Source organism: Rhynchophorus ferrugineus, unplaced genomic scaffold, assembly GCF_030347505.1.
Source record: "Rhynchophorus ferrugineus isolate W39M unplaced genomic scaffold, kcgeb_rfMv2 rfM11, whole genome shotgun sequence".
NCBI lineage: Eukaryota > Metazoa > Arthropoda > Insecta > Coleoptera > Curculionidae > Rhynchophorus > Rhynchophorus ferrugineus.
Window position 1 is genome coordinate 11519403 of NW_027472590.1, and position 23308 is coordinate 11542710.

General features: G+C 32.5%; 1 protein-coding gene across 3 annotated transcripts in view; it reads right to left on the minus strand.

Annotated features, from left to right (window-relative positions):
• Nucleotides 1-23308, minus strand: part of toy (paired box 6 protein twin of eyeless) — an 86014-nt gene that overhangs the window by 24224 nt on the left and 38482 nt on the right. For all 3 annotated transcript variants that reach the window (XM_076417577.1, XM_076417578.1, XM_076417576.1), the window contains exons 4-6: nucleotides 13195-13411; nucleotides 4722-4871; nucleotides 2374-2456 (exon numbers count right to left, since the gene is read on the minus strand). In XM_076417577.1, the coding sequence (XP_076273692.1) occupies nucleotides 2374-2456; nucleotides 4722-4871; nucleotides 13195-13411 (450 nt within the window). The remainder of the gene's footprint in view (nucleotides 1-2373; nucleotides 2457-4721; nucleotides 4872-13194; nucleotides 13412-23308) is intronic.

A 23308-nucleotide genomic window follows, 5' to 3' on the forward strand; every position in this document is an offset into this window, starting at 1 on the left:
CCTAATTAACTTTTGTATTACACGAACGAAACGAGTCACATTCAAATAATTCGTCCACATTATCTTAAACTTCGGATCGGTCTCGGTAAATACGTCAGCTCGTCATCGAAAGAAAAAGATTTTTATCTTCGCTAAAAATTCGCCTATAGAAAACGGTTGCAATTTAGATAAGTAACGTTGAATGAATGGAGGTCGAGGTCTGGAAACCTGTACGGCTCTGCTCAAAATTGCAAACACGGCATTTCATTTGCTGAAAGCTGGCGTAAGGGGATTCCTTTTTTTTCCCGTTCCGGAAAAATAAACATCGCCGAGATACCGCTTCGTTCCGTTCCTTGTCGGTTATTTCAATTTTTTTGCCTGACGAATATGGAGGAGGTATTTGATTGAGACAAAGAAGCCATTTCATTTGCAACCGATGAAACGTCAACAAAAGGAAAATAATACGGATGATACGGAGTTATCATTAAGTGTATGAATTAATGTTTACAGTTTTACGTAAGGAGTTTCAAGTTACCAAGTTCCTAAATTGACCATTTCAAATGGACCTACCATATGAAAAATATACAGTCAAAGAAGTTGAACAAACAATAATGAGAGAGATAAATTATAAAAAAGCCCCCGGATATGATCAATAAGTGGAAAAATTTCTAAGAACTATCACAGAAAGGTGTAGGATTATTAACATTATGACATAGCATGGTTCTCAAACCAGAATAAAACCTAACAGGTCAATTGAATAGTCCCCGACCTGACACATAGATGGCGTTACTAGAATTAAATCAATATGTTTTTTAGTTAACCCTAACCCTAAATAGCATTTTCAGTCAAGCAACTTTTGTTATTGTGAAAAGGAAAAAATTGCCCCAGGAAAATCAACCATCAGGGATTGGTTTGCGCTAAGTTTAAACGTGGTGAAATGAGCACCGAATATGGTGAACGCAGTGGACGCCCAAAAGAGCTTGTTACCGACGAAAACATCCGAAGACCAATCGACAGTCATCCGAGTGGACTGCAAACGATGAACCCGCTCCAAAGCCTGAGAAAGCGCAACAGTTGGCTGGCAAGGTTATGGTGTTTGTATTTTGGGATGCACACGAAATAATTTTCATTGACTACCTTGAAAAAGGAAGGACCATTAACGGCGACTATTACATAGCGTTATTGCACCGTAAGGATGAAATCGTCGAAATACGGCCGCATTTGTAGAAGAAAAAGAAAGTGCTGCTTCACCAAGACAATACAATGTGTCACAAGTCAGTGAAAATGATAGCAAGAATCCATGAATTGGGCTTCGAATTGCTTCCTTATCCACCGTATTCTCCAGATCTGCCCCCCAGCGATTATTTCCTGTTCTCAGATCTCAAAAGAATGCTCGCTGGGAATACATTTTCGTCGAATGAAGAGATGATCGCCGAAATTGAGGCCTATTTTGAAGTAACAGACAAATCGTACTACAAAAATGGCATCGAAAAGTTGGAGGGTCGCTATAATCAGTGTATCACCCTTGAAGAGAATTATGTTGAATAAAAAAACTAATTTTGCCAAAAAAATGTGTTTTACTATGGTAGGCCGAGGACCGTTCAATTGATCTGTTAAGGATGACACCTACCGGCCTGTAAGTTGTACTACCGATAATTTTGAAAGTTTCTAGGAATATACATAAAGAGGCTTTCAATTTGGGCTTCCTAATAGGCACGGGATTATAGAACAATTGCATAGACTTGTTAATAAAATAAATATGGACTTAAACACCAAAACATAATGTTCGGCTATATTCCTGGACACATCTCAGGCTTTTGATAAAGTATGGCACACTGAGTTACAGATTAAATTAATGAAACTCCTCCCTCATTCATATTTTCAGTTATCGTCTTTTCACTCTTACCTCACAGATGGACATTTCGAAAAACTAAAACGAAATCTGAAGGTTGAAGTGAATCAAACCAAACGAAATTGTAGAGTGTAAAAGTGTTACCCTCTTAACTCTTGTTTAAGTAGTTTAATTTAATTTTAAATTGGGAAACACATACTAATCTATAATAGTATAAATAAATAGTATAAGGGTTTAACCACTATGTAAGTTTAACAACTATTATTGTAAATGTTACTATTTTATTAGGTTTTTATCACATATCCTTGTGTAGTGCCAAAAAGATGGGAAATATTTCTACTTTATATATAATTTTAAATTCCAAAGAAAATATCTGTAAAGATTAATTCGTACACCTAATATTTATTAAGGCTAATTGAACCTTTGTGACGGAGAACGTGTAATTTCGTAGATTAAGCAATCTCGATCCATCCTCATGACCCCTAAATATATTTTCCGGTTAAAAATTGAGTTTCCCTACTTATTTGTAAAAAAATTGTTACCTGGATACGTGCCTCAGGCAATCCAATTTTCTCGGCTAGCCTTTCTCTGGCGAAGACGTCTGGATAATGGGTGCGTTCAAATTCTGGAAATACAGAGGGAATATTTTAGCAAAAACGAATTTGGGTAATAATGAGCTGTTTTTTTTTTTTGGTTTAATACTCGTATGGTAATTGATTAAATTCAGGATTTGTTGTGATTTATCTGTGGTTTATTCAAATACAGTTTGAATACAAATGGTAAATTTTAATTAAAATACTTTTGTTAAATGAATGATTATATATCTAGTTGAATGATTAAATTGTACTCTCCTGCCTTCCAAACATTTTAACAAGTACTTTTAATTGATATAAATTATGTAAAAGATAGATTGTGGAAGATGTGAGAAATGTTCTACAATGATTTACAATCATTGAGCGACAATTAGGTACCTTGCTGGCATAGCTAATATTATTTATTTGATACAAAAAACACTGAATTGTTTCTACAACTGGTACACATGAAACATTTTATCTCAAACTTCTTACTATAATAACTAAAGAACCGTACATCACACCCATTGTTATGATTTCAACTTACAGAGTGTCAAAAATTTAAGATATTGTAATTTTAATACAACCTAAAAGTTGTTATACCCTGACTAATTTCGAAAAAGGCATATTAATAAACCAAGATGTTATGAATCACTACAAACGCATATGAACTATAAAGGAATATTGAGAATTTTTTGAAAATGTTTGAGTCATTTTTGCGACAAATTGTTTAGATTATTATATTGTAGAGTTCAAAGTAAATTGCTTAGAGCTAGTAGAGCTTTTTATCGTATTTTTATGATATAATTTAATTTTAAAATTGGAAATATACATCAAAAACTGTACGGGTTAGACAGAATATATTCCCAATTTCACCTAAGATGATAAATATTGGTTTATCAGTCTTTTATAAAGCCTATTCGGACTTGTGGAATGCAAATATGGGGTTGCACTAAGACATTAAGCTGACTAATAATTTAGAACTGCCAAAATAAAGTTATTCGATTTATTACCAATATTTATCGCTTTGTAACCAAGAAAGAACTTCACGATGACCCCGAAATCAAATAGGTCTGCAAAGACCTTCAAGATGTCTCTTAAAAACATAAAATAAGGTTACTAGGTCACATCAACGTACAAGCAATACAGCTAATGGAGAACGCGCTGGAAATCAGAAGATTGAAGCGAACCAATCCACACGAACTTATACAAGTGTCACTCTTAGCTTAATCCTAAGTAGTCTAATTTAAATTTTTTTACAACACAAAATTAGTATATAAATTAATTTTTAAATTGTAATTAAATAATATTTTAAAAAATGGAAGTTATTTGTTAGGGCCATCTGTGCGTATATCCAGGAATTGACATATGATATTCATAATTTGATGCATTTTTATTTGAATAATTATATATAGTATTCATAGTATTTATATTATTAATTTTTTATAGTATTCGGATATATATATATATATATATATATATATATATATATATATATACATAATTTATCTCACTCATACATACTACTCTCACAAGATCATTTCATCGATCTATCAAGTCAGAAATAGGTCTATGTTTATGTTTAGGAACTTTTAATATCCTAATTTAGTGCTTTAATACGTGGATATTTCATCATTAGTGATATTGAGGAACAATTTTTTACATCCAATGTTGCTAAATGCACATGATTTCTGGATATAACTAACCTTCAAATGAATGGTACCAAAATTGCATGTCATTAGCTTTATTAGTTTACAAGTTTTAGTAGAACAGGAGATACAAAAAGATGTATATTAATTAAACTTAATGAAGAATGGTGTTAGTGCCTTAGTGAGTATTATAGAAATGCATCAAAGAACCCATTTACAACACGCAACAAACAACGCAACAACGCGCAATGAATCAATTAATTTTTAAAATGTGATTAAATAAAATTAAAAAAATGGAAGTTATTTGTTAGGGCCATCTGTGCGTATATCCAGGAATTGTCGTATGATATTCATAATTTGATGCATTTTTATTTGAATAATTGTTTATAGTATTCGGATATATATATATATATATATATATATATATATATATATATATATATATATGTATATATATATATATATATATATATATATGTATATATATATATATATATATATATATATATATATATATATATATATAATTTATCTCACTCATACATATTACTCTCACAAGATCATTTCATCGATCTATCAACTCAGAAATAGGTCAAAAAAGTGTTAGCGTCAGTTTATTTTGCTTGTTTGACTAATCATCGAGTATCTATAACCAAAAAGCATTTTTACCTTTCTCCAAGCTGTCTATCTGCTCGTTCGTGAAAGACGTCCTGTTTCTCTGTAGTTTCCTTTTCAGTCTTAACCGAAGTTGAGAATCCTCGTCACCTGAAGAGTTGTGTTCCGAGTTGCCGTCGGACGTGTTTTCGTGCATAGCTTCGGCTGAAACAAAACGGGGAATTATTTTATCGTGTCTATTCGATGAAAGCGAGCTTTGAAAATGCGGACGAAATGCAACAAAAAAAAATGCCGAGAGTCAAATACAAAAAAAAGGCCGAAACGACAAAAGTGGCAACGGAAAAATCGATCGACAACAAAATTCGCCGGATAAAACATACGCAAAGGGAGATAAAATAATTTGGTTTATGGGGGGACCGTTGTTTCAAAATGAACATAACTTCCGCAAGGATGAGCTTGCGCTGTCCAATTTAAACTAGTAATTGTGTTAGCGGTAAATTTCATCGAAACAGTCGCAACGTCACGATTCAATGGGAGACAACGAAGATTCTACCTCGATTATTAGACGTGAAAACGCTAACTGGACAATAATCAGTTTGTTGGTTAATGATTTAGTCGATAGTTGTATTTTTTCTTTTTTTCTTTGAATGAGTAAAATTATTAGTTTTGTCAAAGATCATTATTCGAAACAATTTTCAATTTTGTACTTGGTTAGTTTATTACTTCCCTAAATTAACATACAGGAAATTGTATCGAGAATATATTTTGGGAACTTTTAATATCCTAATGTAGTGCTTTAATAAGTGGATATTTCATCATTATTGATACTGAGCAACAATTTTTAACACCCAAGTGGCACCAATGTGGCTAACTGGACAATAATCAGTTTGTTGGTTAATGATTTAGTTGACAGTTGTATTTTTTTCTTTTTTTTTTTTGAATGAATAAAATTATCAATTTTGTCAAAGATCATTATTCGAAACAATTTTCAATTTTATACTTGGTTAGTTTATTACTTCCTTAAATTAACATACAGGAAATTGTATCGAAAATACGTTTTGGGAACTTTTAATATCCTAATTTAGTGCTTTAATAAGTGCATATTCCATCATTAGTGATACTGAGGAACAATTTTTTACATCCAAGTGGCACCAATGTTAATAAATGCACATGATTTCTGATTATAACTAACCTTCAAATGAATGGTACCAACATTGCATGTCATTAGCTTTATTAGTTTACAAGTTTTACGTTAAATAACTATTTATGTTAACCAGAACAGGGGATAAAAAAAAGATGTATGTTAATTAAACGTAATGCAGAATGATGTTAGTGTCTTAGTCAGTATTATAGAGATCCTGCATCAAAGAACCCATTTACTATAGGACTAAAATGTTGAAATAAGGATGGTGTTGAACGCTTTGATCATCCAAAACCTACGGTTGTTCCAATAATGTTTAAAAATCGAGAAAATATTTTAAAGAAACCATATAGGTAGGTTATCTGAGATAGCTGATCTCTTACACATATGAACACGTACTGTGCTGACAATTTAACACAATAAATACGTGTGAAATCAACAACGCGCTAATCATTTTGAGCCATTTTTGAGACCTTTTCAGTCAGAACCAAATGATTTTTGAGGAATATAGATTTACTAGAGCGTAAAACAGACGACTAGAGATATAAGCAGATATTTGTATTTAAAAAGTTTATTCTAATTTAGACCGGAAACTTATTCAGTAATATGACGATTCAATGACCTCGTTCATAATAATGATATTTGTAAAATCAACAACAAAATTCAAGAGTAGTAGTACCTTAAAAACATTTGAAGACCAATAATTTTGTGCATTATTTGTAATTTGCATTTTGGAAACGTTAAGGTCTGTTCCATAATAAATAGGTTTCATACCAACTGTCAAAGTTTTGTGATTTTTATAATTATCTAAATCGAATATTTATCTTTAGAAAATTTCGCTATTTATTAGGAAACTGTAAGATGCAGTTTATTATCAAATTCTCAAACCAACAAAGTAACCTACCAACAAAATTTGGACCAGGTTGAAGCGCATTTATATATATATATATATATATATATATATATATATATATATATATATATATATATATATATATATATATAGATGGTGAAATGCAAAATGTAATTATTCCTTAATTATTACATTTATTATTTTATATATTTCAAAATGGAAAAATAGACAATATCTTCATTCATCCCCAAAAAAACAATAATCCCGAAATGTATAAGGGCCAGCATACAAAAATATAATGGCAAAGACTTAGTTGCTACACTAGCAATTAATTTTTCCAGAATATAAATGTTTAAAATAAAAATGTCCTCTTATTCTAGTATGAGAAAGTCGATTTTTTTATATGTATTAATTCAGTTTTGGATAAATATTACACAATATAAAAATGGTTTTTATATTTCGTAAGAGTTTCTTCATTATCTTTCATTATTATAAAACAATTATCTGGAAAAAGCCAACAAGTTATAAGGATACTTTTCAAACTTTAATGATCCGTAAAGAGCGAGAAATGTTACAATATTTTTTATATTTAATATGCGCAAGAGATGCATAACGACGAAGATAACCGGGGGGAAGTAGCGAAACGATACCACCCAGACTGCGAAAGAGAAATCAGAAGGGACGAATCCCATTTTCGCCACAATGATAACGCGCCGCAATATTCGAAATCTCCCCGAATTGGCGGAAAACAAGGGACCCCCCACCCCCCCGCAACGTGTGCGTCCACCGTCGAAGCAGGCAGTCGGCACCAGAGAACTTGGCATCTCTATATATTTCCCACCCTGTTTTACGCGTCCCTATTTACTTCCGCTTCTGTAAACTCCACCCTATTTCGTATCCACCCTCGCTATTTCATTTTCCTTGTTTTATTTTATCTTCTGATCCTTTTTCCCCGGGCCTCTCCCTACGCCGCCCCCCCCCCTCCCCCGTTTCGTTTCGTTCTCTCCCCCATTTTCCCCTTCGTTTCGGCTCGGCCCCCCTCCGCCGCGTCGCGCCGCACCTTCCACCCCCCACCCCGAAGGCCGTGGGGGATGCCGCTCGCTGCTCGCTGTTTTTATTTTCTGCCGGCTAAATCTCTATTCAGGACTTTGCATAATTTCAGGTTCTTCAAAAATTTTAGCTTATATTGTTTCGTAAGGAAAATGGAATATTTCGTTCTTTTCGCAGTGTGTTTCGAAACTTTTAGTATGACAGCGGTGGGGCTGTCGAATTTACATCTCTGTTTAAGTCGACGAAATCCCTCTACAAGATTTATTAATATAATTTAGATGACTCATGAAATATAATAGTAACGTATAAAACAATCAATTTTAACACTAAGATTTTATCAGGTCACCACCATCAAACCATATAGGGCGCTCTTGTAGAGTATTGTCCTCGTCCAATACACTTGTTGATTCCGCAGGAATATCTTCGATGTAGTGCAAGCCTTTAAGGTCACTCCGAGCTCCTGAAATCTGACATTACACCCAGAATGTTTAGAGTCAAACAAAGGGAAACCTACCACACAATAAAAGAAGCTAAAGCAGGTGTACTGCAAGGAAGTGCATTGGAGTCAATTCTTTACCTACTCTACACATATGATATGCCACAAATGGAAAATATATTGCAGCCACACGAAAATTCCGACAGGCAAGTGACAATTTTAATAAATGAATCTAAACTTGGAAGATAAAAATTAACGAAAATAAATCTGTGCATGTGTAGTTCACGTATAATCAGACCGCACAAATAGCAATAATAATAAATAATATTATCACTCCATATAGCAACAACACTAAGTAACTCGGAATGAATCTTGATGCAAAAACTTTCTGGAAGGAACGTATAAAATAGAAAAGGAAAGAGTTGGAGTTGAAATATAGGAAAATATATTGGTTAATCACACCACATTTTTAAAACCTCGAGCTTACAAATATCAGACCACAACAGCGTCCGAGTTTAAGAAACTTACTAACTTATGATTGGCAAGATAAGCGCTCAAAAGAGGGTTCAAATGACAGATTTTAGTCCTGATTGTAACATTTCCTCCCTTCGTCACTTCCTCCTTCTGCTTCTACATTCTGGCCACTACTACATTCTTCTCCTCTATTATCAATTATAAATGAAAGAAGAATTATTGGATATACCGCTATCATCAGAGAACATCTGATAGGTCAATGATTTTGTAGCATCATAGTGAACGACATGTCTGTTTTTATAACTTTTCGCATAATTGCATCCAAAGCTATATGAAAAAATAGAGAATCTCAATTACTCAAAATCAGTGCAAATGATAAATAACGTTGAATGATGTCTTTGGTTACTGATGTCTTAGAAAGTTTAGTCTAGAGAGTATCCATTGAAATCTATAGAAATCCACTTCTCTGCTCCCTAAGATATGCAGCTCTTTGAGGGATGTAAGTCATCCCTTCATCAATGTTAGGAAATATAGGTTTTAAGTAGTGTAAAGACAACCCCTACGAAGAGATCTAACTAAATGGTTTGCATAACATTAATTATGTCCAAATAATTAATAATACTCGTTAAAAATAAATAAAATTATTAATTGCATTTTACGCAATTTATTTTTATAGAAATATGTCTGAAAAAAATACACAATAGATCAGCTGGCTGAACAATATCATTGCATATTCAATCAAATCGTATTATTATAGGATGTGGTAAAAAACTACCACAGCCGACATGAAGGTCAGGAAAACGAGTCGAAATAACATATATACGAGCAAGAACTATTCGAACATGTGGAAAGAAGGATTCCCCAACATCCTTCGGTTTGGATGAACTCCATCAAACATATAGAAGAAGAAATTGACAAATGGGGAATTGGGATCTAGTGTTTGATTGGAAAGGAACAGCTTAGTTATTAACTTGAATAGTGGCTCAGTATGTGACAGTGACTGAATGAGACTTTGTGAATGTGGGATTAAGATGCAATGCTGGTAATTATTAAGACAGGGTAATAACGAGTAAAGAGTGGAAACAACTAGAGGCAAATGTAGAATTATTGTAGGATAACTGTAGAAAATCGTTAAAGTGATACCTAGATATCTAGTTACCGATAATTTAATATTACAAAACTTATTTTATCTATTTAAAATGATGAAGCAGACAATTGCTGAAACGTATCGAGTTAAATTCTGTTTCCGTGTCACCCCCACGAGAACAAAACGTTCCAAATAGCGAAATATTTAAATTAACGACTCCCATATATTTACCTCCTGCCAGAGCGACACGAAAAAAGTTTCGAAACTCCATTGACGGAACTCTGTATCGTTAAATCATAACACTAATTAAAATGCGAGGCCGAAACGAACTTGAATAAACAAACGGTAAGTACCGTGGAACAAACAAATTTCAATTAACTTCCAGAGTCTACTTTCATTTCCATTCATATATTATTTTAAAGCTCAAATAAAATTGCTACACAGTGTTCGAGCCCGTAATAACATTTTCAGCTGCATTCGCGCCGCGAAAGCAAATTACGAGGATGAAAGCTCATTAATGTACTAAATTATTATTGCAGGATATTACGTTTTAATGCAGTTTAATCATCGCCATGTTTGTTAAGCTTCGTTTTTGCGAGATTGTGAATGTTCGATCTCTTTCTCTCTCTCTGGCATATATATATTTTTACTGAATCTAGCTAGATTGGCTTGAATAATAAATAGAAACTGTGTTTTTTTAATCTACGCTTCATACATCGTTCTTGCAAATGGCTATTTATAATTAGATTTGTTCTAGTTCATACAAAAAGCTTGAGTGGGGCTTTCGGAGGTCGAAATACAGTATAAAATTTAAAATTAATGGTTTTTTACCTATATTTTAATTCAAAAGCCTGTGATATTATAGGCAACCTAATAGTCACAAGCGAGAAGCCAGTATGATATTCTGTCCGATGATGATGATGGTGAATATATATACCTTGTATGTGTTTACCTTTTGTACTACTAAGTGATGTAAATATATACATTACACCTCATTTTACCTTCATTATTTCTCATTTTGTCTTTTAATATACTTTCGAAATATTCATAGCTTATCCATATGCTCATTATTACTTCTAAAAATGCCAAATTCTTTCTTATTTTTTGATCTATCGTCAGTATATCTAACTTAATTTTTTAAATTCGTTAACCACTTATTTTATTTTACTTTGTGAGTTCCACCGTTCGTTTTAACTTTCATTCGTAATATCATTATCTTTTGTTGGCTTCAACACTACGGTCTATTAATCTCTAATTCTCGACATTAAATGATATCTGAACTGTTTGTCCTTTCTATACTATTTGTAAAGTGTAACCAGAAAATTGTATACAACAGAAAATATGTCGAAAGAATTAATAAGAGAACGACAGAAACTGAGAGTAAGAATGAGCCAGTGATGATGATAGTGAATATATATGTACCTTGTGTTTGCGTTTACACCTCATTTTACCTTCATTATTTCTCATTTTGACTCTTAATATACTTTCGAAATATTCATAGCTTACTCATATGCTCATTATTACTTCTAAAAATGCCAAATTCTTTCTTATTTTTTGGTCTATCGCCAGTATATCTAACTTAATTTGTTTAAATTCGTTAACCAGTTCCTTTAGTTTACTTTGTGAGTTTCACCGTTCTTTTTAACTTTCATTCGTAATATCATTATCTTTTGTTGGTTTCAACACTACGGTCTATTAATCTCTAATTCTCGACATTAAATGCTTTCTGAATATCTCCTTTCTCTACTGTTCGTAAAGTATAACCAGAACATTATATACAACAGAAAATATGTCGAAAGAATTAATAAGAGAACGACAGAAACTGAGAGTAAGAATGAGCCGATGATGATGATAGTGAATATATATGTACCTTGTGTTTGCGTTTACACCTCATTTTACCTTCATTATTTCTCATTTTGACTCTTAATTCGAAACTTTCATAATACTTTCGAAATATTCATAGCTTACTCATATGCTCATTATTACTTCTAAAAATGCCAAATTCTTTCTTATATTTTGGTCTATCGCCAGTATATCTAACTTAATTTGTTTAAATTCGTTAACCAGTTCCTTTAGTTTACTTTGTGAGTTTCACCGTTTTTTTAACTTTCATTCGTAATATCATTATCTTTTGTTGGTTTCAACACTACGGTCTATTAATCTCTAATTCTCGACATTAAATGCTTTCTGAATATCTCCTTTCTATACTGTTCATAAAGGATAACCAGAAAATTTTATACAACAGAAAATATGCCGAAAGAATTAATAAGAGAACGACAGAAACTGAGAGTAAGAATGAGCCGATGATGATGATGATAGTGAATATATATGTACCTTATGTGTGTGTTTATCTTTTGTACTACTTAGGTAGGTGAATATATACTTTACACCTCGTTTTACCTTCATTATTGCTCATTTTGACTCTTAATATACTTTCGAAATATTCATAGCTTACTCATATGCTCATTATTACTTCTAAAAATGCCAAATTATTTCTTATTTTTTGGTCTCTCGCCAATATATCTAACTTAATTTGTTTAAATTCGTTAACCAGTTCCTTTATTTTACTTTGTGAGTTCCACCATTCTTTTTAACTTTCATTCGTAATATCATTATCTTTTGTTGGTTTCAACACTACGGTCTATTAATCTCTAATTCTCGACATTAAATGCTTTCCGAATATCTCCTTTCTATAACGAACGATAAAAACTGAGAGTAAGAATGAGCAAATAATAGAAACAATGAAAGTTGAAAACAATAACACAGGAAAAAACGAACAATGGGAAACCTAAAATTAGGAGAGGTAAAAAACTAAGTATCATGGAATTTTGATATTACAAAATTGATACTGGAAGACAGAAATAAAAGACAAAATTAAAAAATAAGCACATATATTTTTTCAGATTACTAATTTTCAAAAAATTAATGGGTTCAATATTGACGTCACTCAATATGTTGAGATAAAAATAGCAGAACGACAAATGTAGAGTTATTCTGAGATCGAATATAAGCGAATGAAAGAATAGAAGATAAAATAAAGCGATATTTAGTATATATACGATTTATAGTATTGGAGTTCGAATAATATGCTGGAAATTAGAGTAAGGGAAGGGAGAAAGTCCAAGAATGGAAAGCGTGAACGACTTTATTAGTTTCTTTAGACACAGCCTTACCATTATTCATGAGATCTTAAGTCATTCATTTATACATCCAATTTAACCACTATAAAAACCCTAATGGTATACAGTTCCTCAACTCATTCATATATGTGTACAGACAGTTTCATATAATGAGTCCCAATTATCCACTTATTTGTATGTTACTTTTTATGCAATATTGAGTTTGTGAATTAAATCTGACTATTTTAAAACTATTTTATGAGGATTTTTCACAGTTCGAACTATCTTAAAATATTTTTATAAGTGGTTAAAATGTTTAGCTATTTGTGACGCATTAATTCATTAGATTACAAATAGATAATTGTACCTCTTTTTTGGAGATCGTCCCTGGTTATTTGGGTAGCCAGTGAAGGGGTTGGAGGCAGTCCAATATGAGGTGCCGTGGGAGTGCCCGGATACCAGGCCCAACCGGGGGCTTGGCCATTGAACATCCGCAATTTATCGTAGACGGATTCGTTTTGTGCATTCGCCTGTTGTTCTTTTTGGCTCGCCAAATTCCGAAGTACCCGATTTATCGAGGAGACCTGAAAAACAAAAGAATTTACTCGATAAATACACTAATAACAAATATGAATTGCATTTCCCTCCATTAGTATAATGACTAAGATATACGCATTACAAGAAAGTTACGTATTACGGTGACAGGTTCCTTGCAAACTTTGTAGACAACTTAATATAAAATTAAGTTATTAAATTAAGTTGTTTGGACGCAGAATATATATTTTTTAACAAATTTGTTTACGTATAATAATAATCAGTGGTACCACATCATTAAAACAGTGGTTTATTGCTAAATGCGTTTGTTTGACATTTCTCTGCATAAAATAACATTTTGGCCGTGACAAAGATGGACCTTTAGGACCAAAACAAGTTCGAAGGCAACGAACTGCAAGAATTATTGGACAAAACACAGCTCACATTCATGGTCACATTCGATGAGAAAGATCTAGAACGAAAAGGACGCAAAGGCAACCCGCTAATATACGAATTGTCGGAAAACGACATTTAGCAAATATAAACTCATAATCTTTCATGACAATGTTCGAACCCACGTTACAGAAGTTGTGAAGAATATACTGTTATTGCTCGAATAGGAAATTCTGCGTCAACCAGCGGGCTCATCACATATAGTACCTTCTTTCGGATCGGACGGTTTGGCTGGCATACTATTTCGAAATGTCGAAAAAGTACCAAACTACCATCTCTCTTTCCCCATGTGGATGTGGAAAAATAGTAGGCGATGATAATAAGAGTAAAATTGTATCAATTTTTCTAAATAAATGCTATACAATGACTTAAATCAAGGGATACATTTAGGAGGAACCATCGGCCCTATCTTAGTCTTTGGTGTCATAATTTGTATGTATTAACAGTACTCTTTTTTATTAAATTAATCTTACTACACCAGACCGATGGTAACATACTAGGTCCAGTTATTTATATTGTCACTTGCCTGTTGTAATTGTCTTGTGGATTCTTCGCTATTGTCTTCGACAACAAAAATCGTATCAGCAATATCTCATCGACAAATGTAGCCATCGTGATATTTTCCATTTGTAGTATATCATTTATGTAAAGTAGGTAAATAATTGGTCCCAATACACTTCCACATGGGGAGAAAGTCACCGTTCAGAATGCACGCAAATACCTAGTATATATGAATAAATTTATAATAATCAATTGTAGAAGATTAGGAGAAAAATAATCATGGAAAAACACTAGAAAGGATAAATCGATTAATTCAAAATACCGCATCGGAAAAAGCGTAGCATCATCCGAACAATAAAGTTCGTTTTCGGAAAAAAGCGCCGGCCGTATAAATTAATACGTATCGAAAAAGTTGTGGGAATATCCAGCGGTCCCACAATAGACGGGCCAGATGCAACGCAGTGCAACTCGCGCGGTATATAACTGGCTTATCCCTATCCCTATGGATGTTATTACGCCTCCATTCTTCGCGACCAACCAAGTGGAAGTAAAACACCTCGTCACTGAACGTCACTAACACGCACGCAGCTACAAAATATTCCCTGTCCTTAGCGTCGCATGAAATCATTTAAATTAGAATGATTCATTTTACGTTTTATTGATGTCCCCATCCGATTTGTTCTAATTGCATTTGCATAGAAAACAATGTACGACGGATATTTTAATGCTTGCATTACACAAATATGATTACGCCTTTTTTTCCTGGCAAAATGCATTTTCTTGCTTTATAGTAGAATATTCTCCGAGTTTTTACCGATCCTTTGATAAATGTTCTAAAGAAAAAATATGAACGAAAACTGAGAGATTAGGACCTTTACGTTTGTTAATATTGTCTATATATAAAAATTATCATAATATGAAGGTATATGCGAGGCAAGGTTAGATTTTGAAACAAAAATCAATTTCCTTATGGAAATGAAATAATTTGGACGGCTTTTTAGGTAAGAAGCCATATCAGAATAAAAGCCATGACTTGGTGTACGGACATTGATTTCTCACCATTGGAACGCAGAGGTCTTTGAGTTCGATTCATTACGAAGGATTGGGTAAATCGGTAGTGACCATCAGCAACCTACTTTATTTTATTTGTAGATCTGTTATTTTTAAAGAAATATCAGTAGAAAAGAAGTTGTTCTTAATGGACTAAAGCTTGTTTTCTTCTACTAGAAAATTCTTCTCAATCTACAAATGAGGAAAGATCTTTGTAGCATAATGTATTTATGACTTGTTGACCAGTTGTGATAGCATCTTTGGTGAGATTATCAGCCAGTTCGTCGCCAAACATGTCACTAATACATATGATGCTAATCTTCTTGGTATCATATCATTCGCTCAAATTTTAACATTTTGAGAGGAAGTTATTCATTCGACAGAGGTGGCTGACTACATACATGATCTGAATACATTGGTGAATACTGAATGACTGAATACATTGATCGTATTAAATGATAATCAAAAAGTCAAGTCAAGTAATGGTTTCAAATAATATACATCACGCATGTTTCCAAATATTCCCTAAGTACTTAACTACGATGATATCGTTTTATAGTAACATAAACCATCTAATGATTAGTACCTCTTTATTTTCATCTTGTTAATAAAAAACATGTACAGCATTGGTGGTCATGGCTCAGGAAAGTAATCAATAAAGACTCCAAAACACTGCTACTTTCGAAACATCATATAGATTTAAGTGAACTTATCTGATTATTAAAAATTATCCAACTGATTCTCAGAGTTGTTTCTAAAATTTTACAATACAATTTTCGATTTTTGGTTGTACAGTACAGTACATATCAGAAAAAATATATATATTAAATTGATATGTTATAACGGATTATTGAATGAAACTTGAAAAATTGACGTATGTATATTTAATAATAAACATAATGATGATGATATAGGAATATAACAAAAATTCAGTTATTATATCGACACCAAATATAATTTACAACATTGTAAGATATGTACATGTGTGTTAAACATAGTAAATTCAGTTTGTTATTGAGTAATTCGTAAAAGTCATATATCTTTTTTGTTGTGAAATTTTCTCGGTTCTATAGAAAATGTTGACGTTTTATAAGCACAGCACAATAACTTTTAGTTAGATTGGTTATGTTCTCGATGAAATACGGCTGCTTTGAATGGACATAATATACTGACCCATGTCCGAGAGTCATGTGTTCAATTCGGTAACATCTTAAGCCCGTCCAGATACGTCATTGTTCATATTGTTATGGCACGGAGCATTTCTGAATTGTACCGATGACATTCCCATATTCTCATACAAAAACCGAATTAATCATCCATTCTTCGTCGTCCTCCTTTTGACGATGTCCGGATCCCGACAAAACGAAAAATTTTTTCGCCCCATCCCCCGATGACCTGCTTCCATCCTGACAAAGTGAATGCAATTTTTGCGACGAAAAGTGGCTTTATAGAAACGCTCCGTCGATAACATAAATCCCCCTTAAAGTGTCGACGAGAACGTTTTGTTGTAATACGTCGTGAAAATAGCCTATTATCGTTCTGAAGTAGCGTTTTGACGAATTCAATGGGACTGCAACGTATCTCTTCGAGCGTCGACTAGTCTACCTGGCGCTCGTTCCCTTCAGCGAGTAAACAAAGGTAACATGTTGTCACTAATAGAGTTTGTTTAACGTTGACATGCGACATGTTAGCCAAACACTAGGAATGAACCTCGGGGTGTGTTTGTAACCAGAGAGATCTTACTTAGCGAATATAAATTACGGGGGACTGTTTACCCTCGGATTTCGACGGAACTGTTTCAAGAGGTGGAAGTCGTGTATTTATACTGAACCAGGTGTCTTTAAAGTATATCAAATACTCTATTTTTCTTGTTGGTAGCACGATCTTGCCTATAGCGATAGTACTTTTTATTTGGTTTTAATTGCAGTTCACATAGAACTTTTTTTAAATGTCCTTGCTTGTATGATTTTTTCACTTTAAAAGCCATTTATTGGGAAAAATGTATTCAACTTTTTTCATTATTTTTGGCAATATAACTTTTTTTAATTTAAAATCATATGGTACATAGATTACAACCAGTTATTAAATTATGTTTTTAATGTCCATATCATCTTTGTGGATGTTGTCTTATCTTCTTATATGCTATGAGGCGTTAATAATATTGCGAAGAATTTTATTTTGGTAAGTTTAGATCATGTTCATATTAAATTTCTTTGTATAATTAATAATAATCATAATGATGATGATATGGGAGTATAACAAAAATTCAGTTATTATATTGACACCAAATACAATTTACAACATTGTAAAATATGTACACGTGTGTTAAACATAATAAAATCAGTTTGTTATTGAGTAATTCGTAAAAGTCATATATCTTTTTTGTTGTGAAATTTTCTTGGTTCTATAGAAATGTTGACGTTTTATAAGCACAGCACAATAACTTTTAGTGAGATTGGTTATGTTCTAGATGAAATACGGCTGCTTTCAATGGACATAATAAACTGACCCATGTCCGAGAGTCATGTGTACAATTCGGTAACATCTTAAGCCCGTCCAGATACGTCATTGTTCATATTGTTATGGCATGGAGCATTTCTGACATTCTCATATTCTCGTACAAAATCATATGGTACATAGATTACAACTAGTTATTACCTATATGTTTTTAATGTCCAGATCATCTTTGTGGATGTTCTCTTATCTTCATATATGCTATGGGGCGTTAATAATATTGCGAAGATTTTATTTTTGTAAGTTTAGATCGAGCATGATTAAATGTCTTTGTTAAACCCCACAATTACACACCGTAGGCCCACACCGGCGTGAAGACTTGCTTGTATGATAACAGTTTATTGTGAAGCGTTAATTCGGATTGTTCAAGCTACCGCTACATTTGTTTGAGCCTCATAGAAATTTCTGCTCGTAATATACTCCTTCAGCACTACGCCAATCCAGTCGTGCTACATCGATCTGAACAAGAGGTAATTGGAAGGCGCTATATCTGATGAATACGCTAGTTGTAACAGTCTTCTGCAGCTTGTGGCCGAGTGGTTTAATGCAATAGGATGACTATTACTGGCTACTGCTGGCCTTTTTTTTGCAACAATGTGTCGTTGAATTTGTTGAAAAGACGTCGACAGGCATCTGCAGTAACAGTCTCATTTAGTTTTAGCAACTCGTAATATACTTAACTTTTGTGATGCTACCACATCACAGTAAGACAGTATGACCATGGATATTCCGCTTCGTTGTCGATGCGGACGTATATCTTACAGTAATCTAAGACTTGCCGTTTAGGAATGTCGTAGTAGATTAATTTTTTATCGCCAGTCAAAATATGCCACAGAAAAATGGTTCTTTTTTACGTGTATTGCTTGTCAATTTTTCTTTGAAAAGCCTTGTTCGAAATGGCATTTTTCAACAATGCCTGCTGTAGTCGTTTTTCCTATTTCTGGATCATTTCCATCGCGGGTAAGCATCTACACATAGTGGATTTTAGTCCAATAAGCCTTATCATTGATTGACTTCAAACTATTTTGATTAAAATCTGCACTTTTAAATTATTGCAATCAAAAGTTACAATTGGAATATGACGAGATGTTCTTGAAATCTAATAACAAAAGTAAGAAATATCGTAAATACGATTTTGACCGTTACATTATTAGCATCTGGATACAATGAACAACACAATAATACTAGATAAAGGACTACTGTTTTATGTAGAGAAGTCTTAAAATAATAGATATTTTCATCAATAAATACCGCCGACCAATATACATGCAAGCAACTAAGGGATTTTCATAATCAAAATTTAATATAGCCGGAAATAGTTGAAACTTAATTCATATTAAAACACTATTGTGTTAACCTAGTATATAATTCAATTATTTCACAAATTAGAGGATAAATATTGTTACAAAACCAAAAATGGGATCGATTTCTTTCGCACCATCCAAATTGTTTGAGTATCTATCCCCTTAGCCCTTAAAATGCCATTTTTTATATAAAAAATGCCGAACTAACTGATACAATACATCGAAAATAAATGTATAAAAGTAGCAAAAAATAATCGAATATATATCACAACAAAGAAAGAACGGATAGCTTTTATGTTAAAACATCGCAAATTAAAACAAAATAAAATATCCCGAATGCCATTCCTGATGCTAATCAGCAATCAACGAACACATTAACATTTATGGCAAGCACAAAAACACAATAGAAATTTCAAATTCAACGTAATTTAACGAAATGCACGTTATAAAATCGACAAATAGTTTATTATAACGATTTATTCGATGGGAATTTATTTATTTGTTATAAACTGAATACAATATATATCATGATTTTTTACTATTGTGCGTGTAGTTATAATTATTTTATAGTTAATATTCGGGTATTATATTCATTAATGAACCTATCAAGACACTTGATTGGGCTTAGGAACAAATACTAAGAATGTGAATTAGTTTTGAATAACTTGTCATAGATATTTTAATTATAGCGATTCCTATCCACTATATTCACTTTTGCTAATATAAATCAATACTTCGGACCATTTGGACCTATGGTATTGAACTGAAACGTAGCTATACTTCAGAGGTTCCAGAATAAAGTATTGCGAGCTACCCTTGGTGCCCCATATTACGTCTCCAACAAACTAATTTAGTGCGATATCCCCTTAGAACTTATAACGAGTATGATTCAAAGTGTTAGTGCAAAGTAATTTGAAAGACTATTGGTGCATCCCAAAACAGTTAAATGTGCGAGATGACAGTGAAGCGCGTATGCTCAAACGCATACTACCATCCGAATTGATTAATAGACATTCATCAGACTTTGCTCCCACTAATTATTATTTAGTCTGAAATCACATATCCGATCCAGCAAAGTGAGAAAAGATAGTAGCTCTACCATATTTACCAATAGAGCGTCGAATTTATTTATAAAACCATTCGAAATGAATTCAGTTTATTAGCGATAACAGCAATTTGATTAAAGTTAATTTCTCTAATGGTCTGTTGCTTTTAACTTTGTGTATAAAATGGTCAAACCCGAATCATCAAAAAAAAACAGTATCTTTTTTTCGGTTACTTATTCAAAGCAAAACAATAAACGTCACTCCCCCAAAACCAACACACATCTAATCTTAATCGAAAATCGCATCAGATTGATTTTGTTTCCCGAACACAAAAGAGTCCCATCGTCGAAAATAGTGGGTCGATCGACAAAGGCAATTACGCTAATGAAATTAATGTAAATGTATGTAGAGCATGTGGTATTGTTAGAGCCGCACATGTCATCGAATCGTCGAGCCCACTGCTTCTGACAACTTGCCAGATCTGGAAAACTGATATATCGAATAGATTTGAGAACTGCTCTGGCATCAAATGGAATTGGGCTCACGTCAACTTAACGTACAGGGGGAGTAGATCAACGAGGCACTTTTTATGGTAATTGAAATGAAAATGTTTTGACAATCTGCTTTGTCCGTACCTATATATATATATATATATATATATATATATATATATATATATATATATATATATATATATATATATATATATATATATATATATATATATATATATATATATATATATATATATATATATATATATATATATATATATATAGACATATCCCCAGAAAATAATTTGATGTTATATTCTATCTCTTCAGAAACAGTTCTTACAACTTCTACAGTCACACATATGAAACATTATTATGAAGCTAAATTTATGGTTAATTGTTTACATTGTTATTTCGCAACTTTCACGAATAAATATCGTTTTGCAAAAGCCTAACAAAGTTGAAATTAATTTATTAATGAAGGACATAATCATTGATGACTTCAGGATATTAGTGAATATAATTATTTATGGTACTTCACCTTGAACTACACGGTTATTTCAACTAACTATTAAATCATATAACTATTTCAAAGACTCAAAAATACCTAAAACGTTATTTGTCTTTAATTTTATATTTTGAGCACATACTCTCTATGATATTTAGGGAAAACTTTACGGATACATTTTTAAAAGCTTGGTGGCTAAACCTTTTTACCACGAAACTTTGGAAACCCTCTTCAGAAACAGTGCTGTGCTGCTAGAATGAACAGACGCCCAATTCTGGCGAGCATAAGTCTGCCCATTACATACAACTTCTACAGTCACACATATGAAACATTATTATGAAGCTAAATTTATGGTTAATTGTTTACATTGTTATTTCGCAACTTTTACGAATAAATATCGTTTTGCAAAAGCCTAACAAAGTTGAAATTAATTTGTTAATGAAGGACATAATCATTGATGACTTCAGGATATTAGTGAATATAATTATTTATGGTACTTCACCTTGAACTACACGGTTATTTCAACTAACTATTAAATCATATAACTATTTCAAAGACTCAAAAATACCTAAAACGTTATTTGTCTTTAATTTTATATTTTGAGCACATACTCACTATGATATTTAGGGAAAACTTTACGGATACATTTTTAAAAGTTTGGTGGCTAAACCTTTTTACCACGAAACTTTGGAAACCCTCTTCAGAAACAGTGCTGTGCTGCTAGAATGAACAGACGCCCAATTCTGGCGAGCATAAGTCTGCCCATTACATACAACTTCTACAGTCACACATATGAAACATTATTATGAAGCTAAATTTATGGTTAATTGTTTACATTGTTATTTCGCGACTTTTACGAATAAATATCGTTTTGCAAAAGCCTAACAAAGTTGAAATTAATTTGTTAATGAAGGACATAATCATTGATGACTTCAGGATATTAGTGAATATAATTATTTATGGTACTTCACCTTGAACTACACGGTTATTTCAACTAACTATTAACTCATATAACCATTTCAAAGGCTCAAAAAAAAACCTAAAACGTTATTTGTCTTTAATTTTATATTTTGAGCACATACTTACTATGATATTTAGGGAAAACATTACGGATACATTTTTAAAAGTTTGGTGGCTAAACCTCTTTACCACGAAACTTTGAAAAACTTTTTATATATATGTATATATATATATATATATATATATATATATATATATATATATATATATATATATATATATATAGATTGAGGTTGTTGTAAATTTATGTGGCAATTTCCATTGGTGAAATCAGATTTACAGCTACATCGGGCTTATAAACAGGAATTATATCTATTATAGATTCCATATCAATCGGTTGGAATACGTTAGCTAGATGTTCTGCGAATAATTCAGTTTTTTCATCGTTGCATCGAACCCATTCATTTTGACCATTTTAATAGGCGCTACTCTGACAATTGGTCTTTTAAATCTCCGAGTTGCTAAACAGAGCGAGTAATCTTTATCATCTTCCGGGTTTAATTCACTTACACTTTTCTCGAAACAGCTCTGTTTATATTCTATAATACTTTGATTCGTCTGATTACTATTTCTATTAAATATTGTTTGGTCATTTCTGTTTCATTATTTAATTTCATTCATATAGCATTTCTGGTTCTGTGCCATACTCTTCTGGTTTTTCGTTCCCTAATTTCAATTTCTTTTTCAGCAAACCGAATTTGTTCAATTATATTTCGACTTTGCAGTTTAAGATTGTCTATACTTTTGAGTATTGCATGTAAACTGATTTGTTTCTACATTACTAGTATCAGAGTCTAAACGTATCCCAGTTAGTACATTTGTTAGTAAGATTAGGCTTCTTTGTTTCTTCAGAACTGTTGCGCCTAGTGTTAACAATACTGGGGTGTATTCTGATAATAGTTCGCACAAACTCTCGATTGGTATTTAATTTGATGCCTTTCGAAATGAAAAAGTCCAGTAGGTCTGACACTTTATTACTGTCGGTGGGTCAGTAAGTGGGTTCGCGCCCTGAATAATAGTTTCAATTAGTAACATTTATTGCTGCGAGTAACTCGTT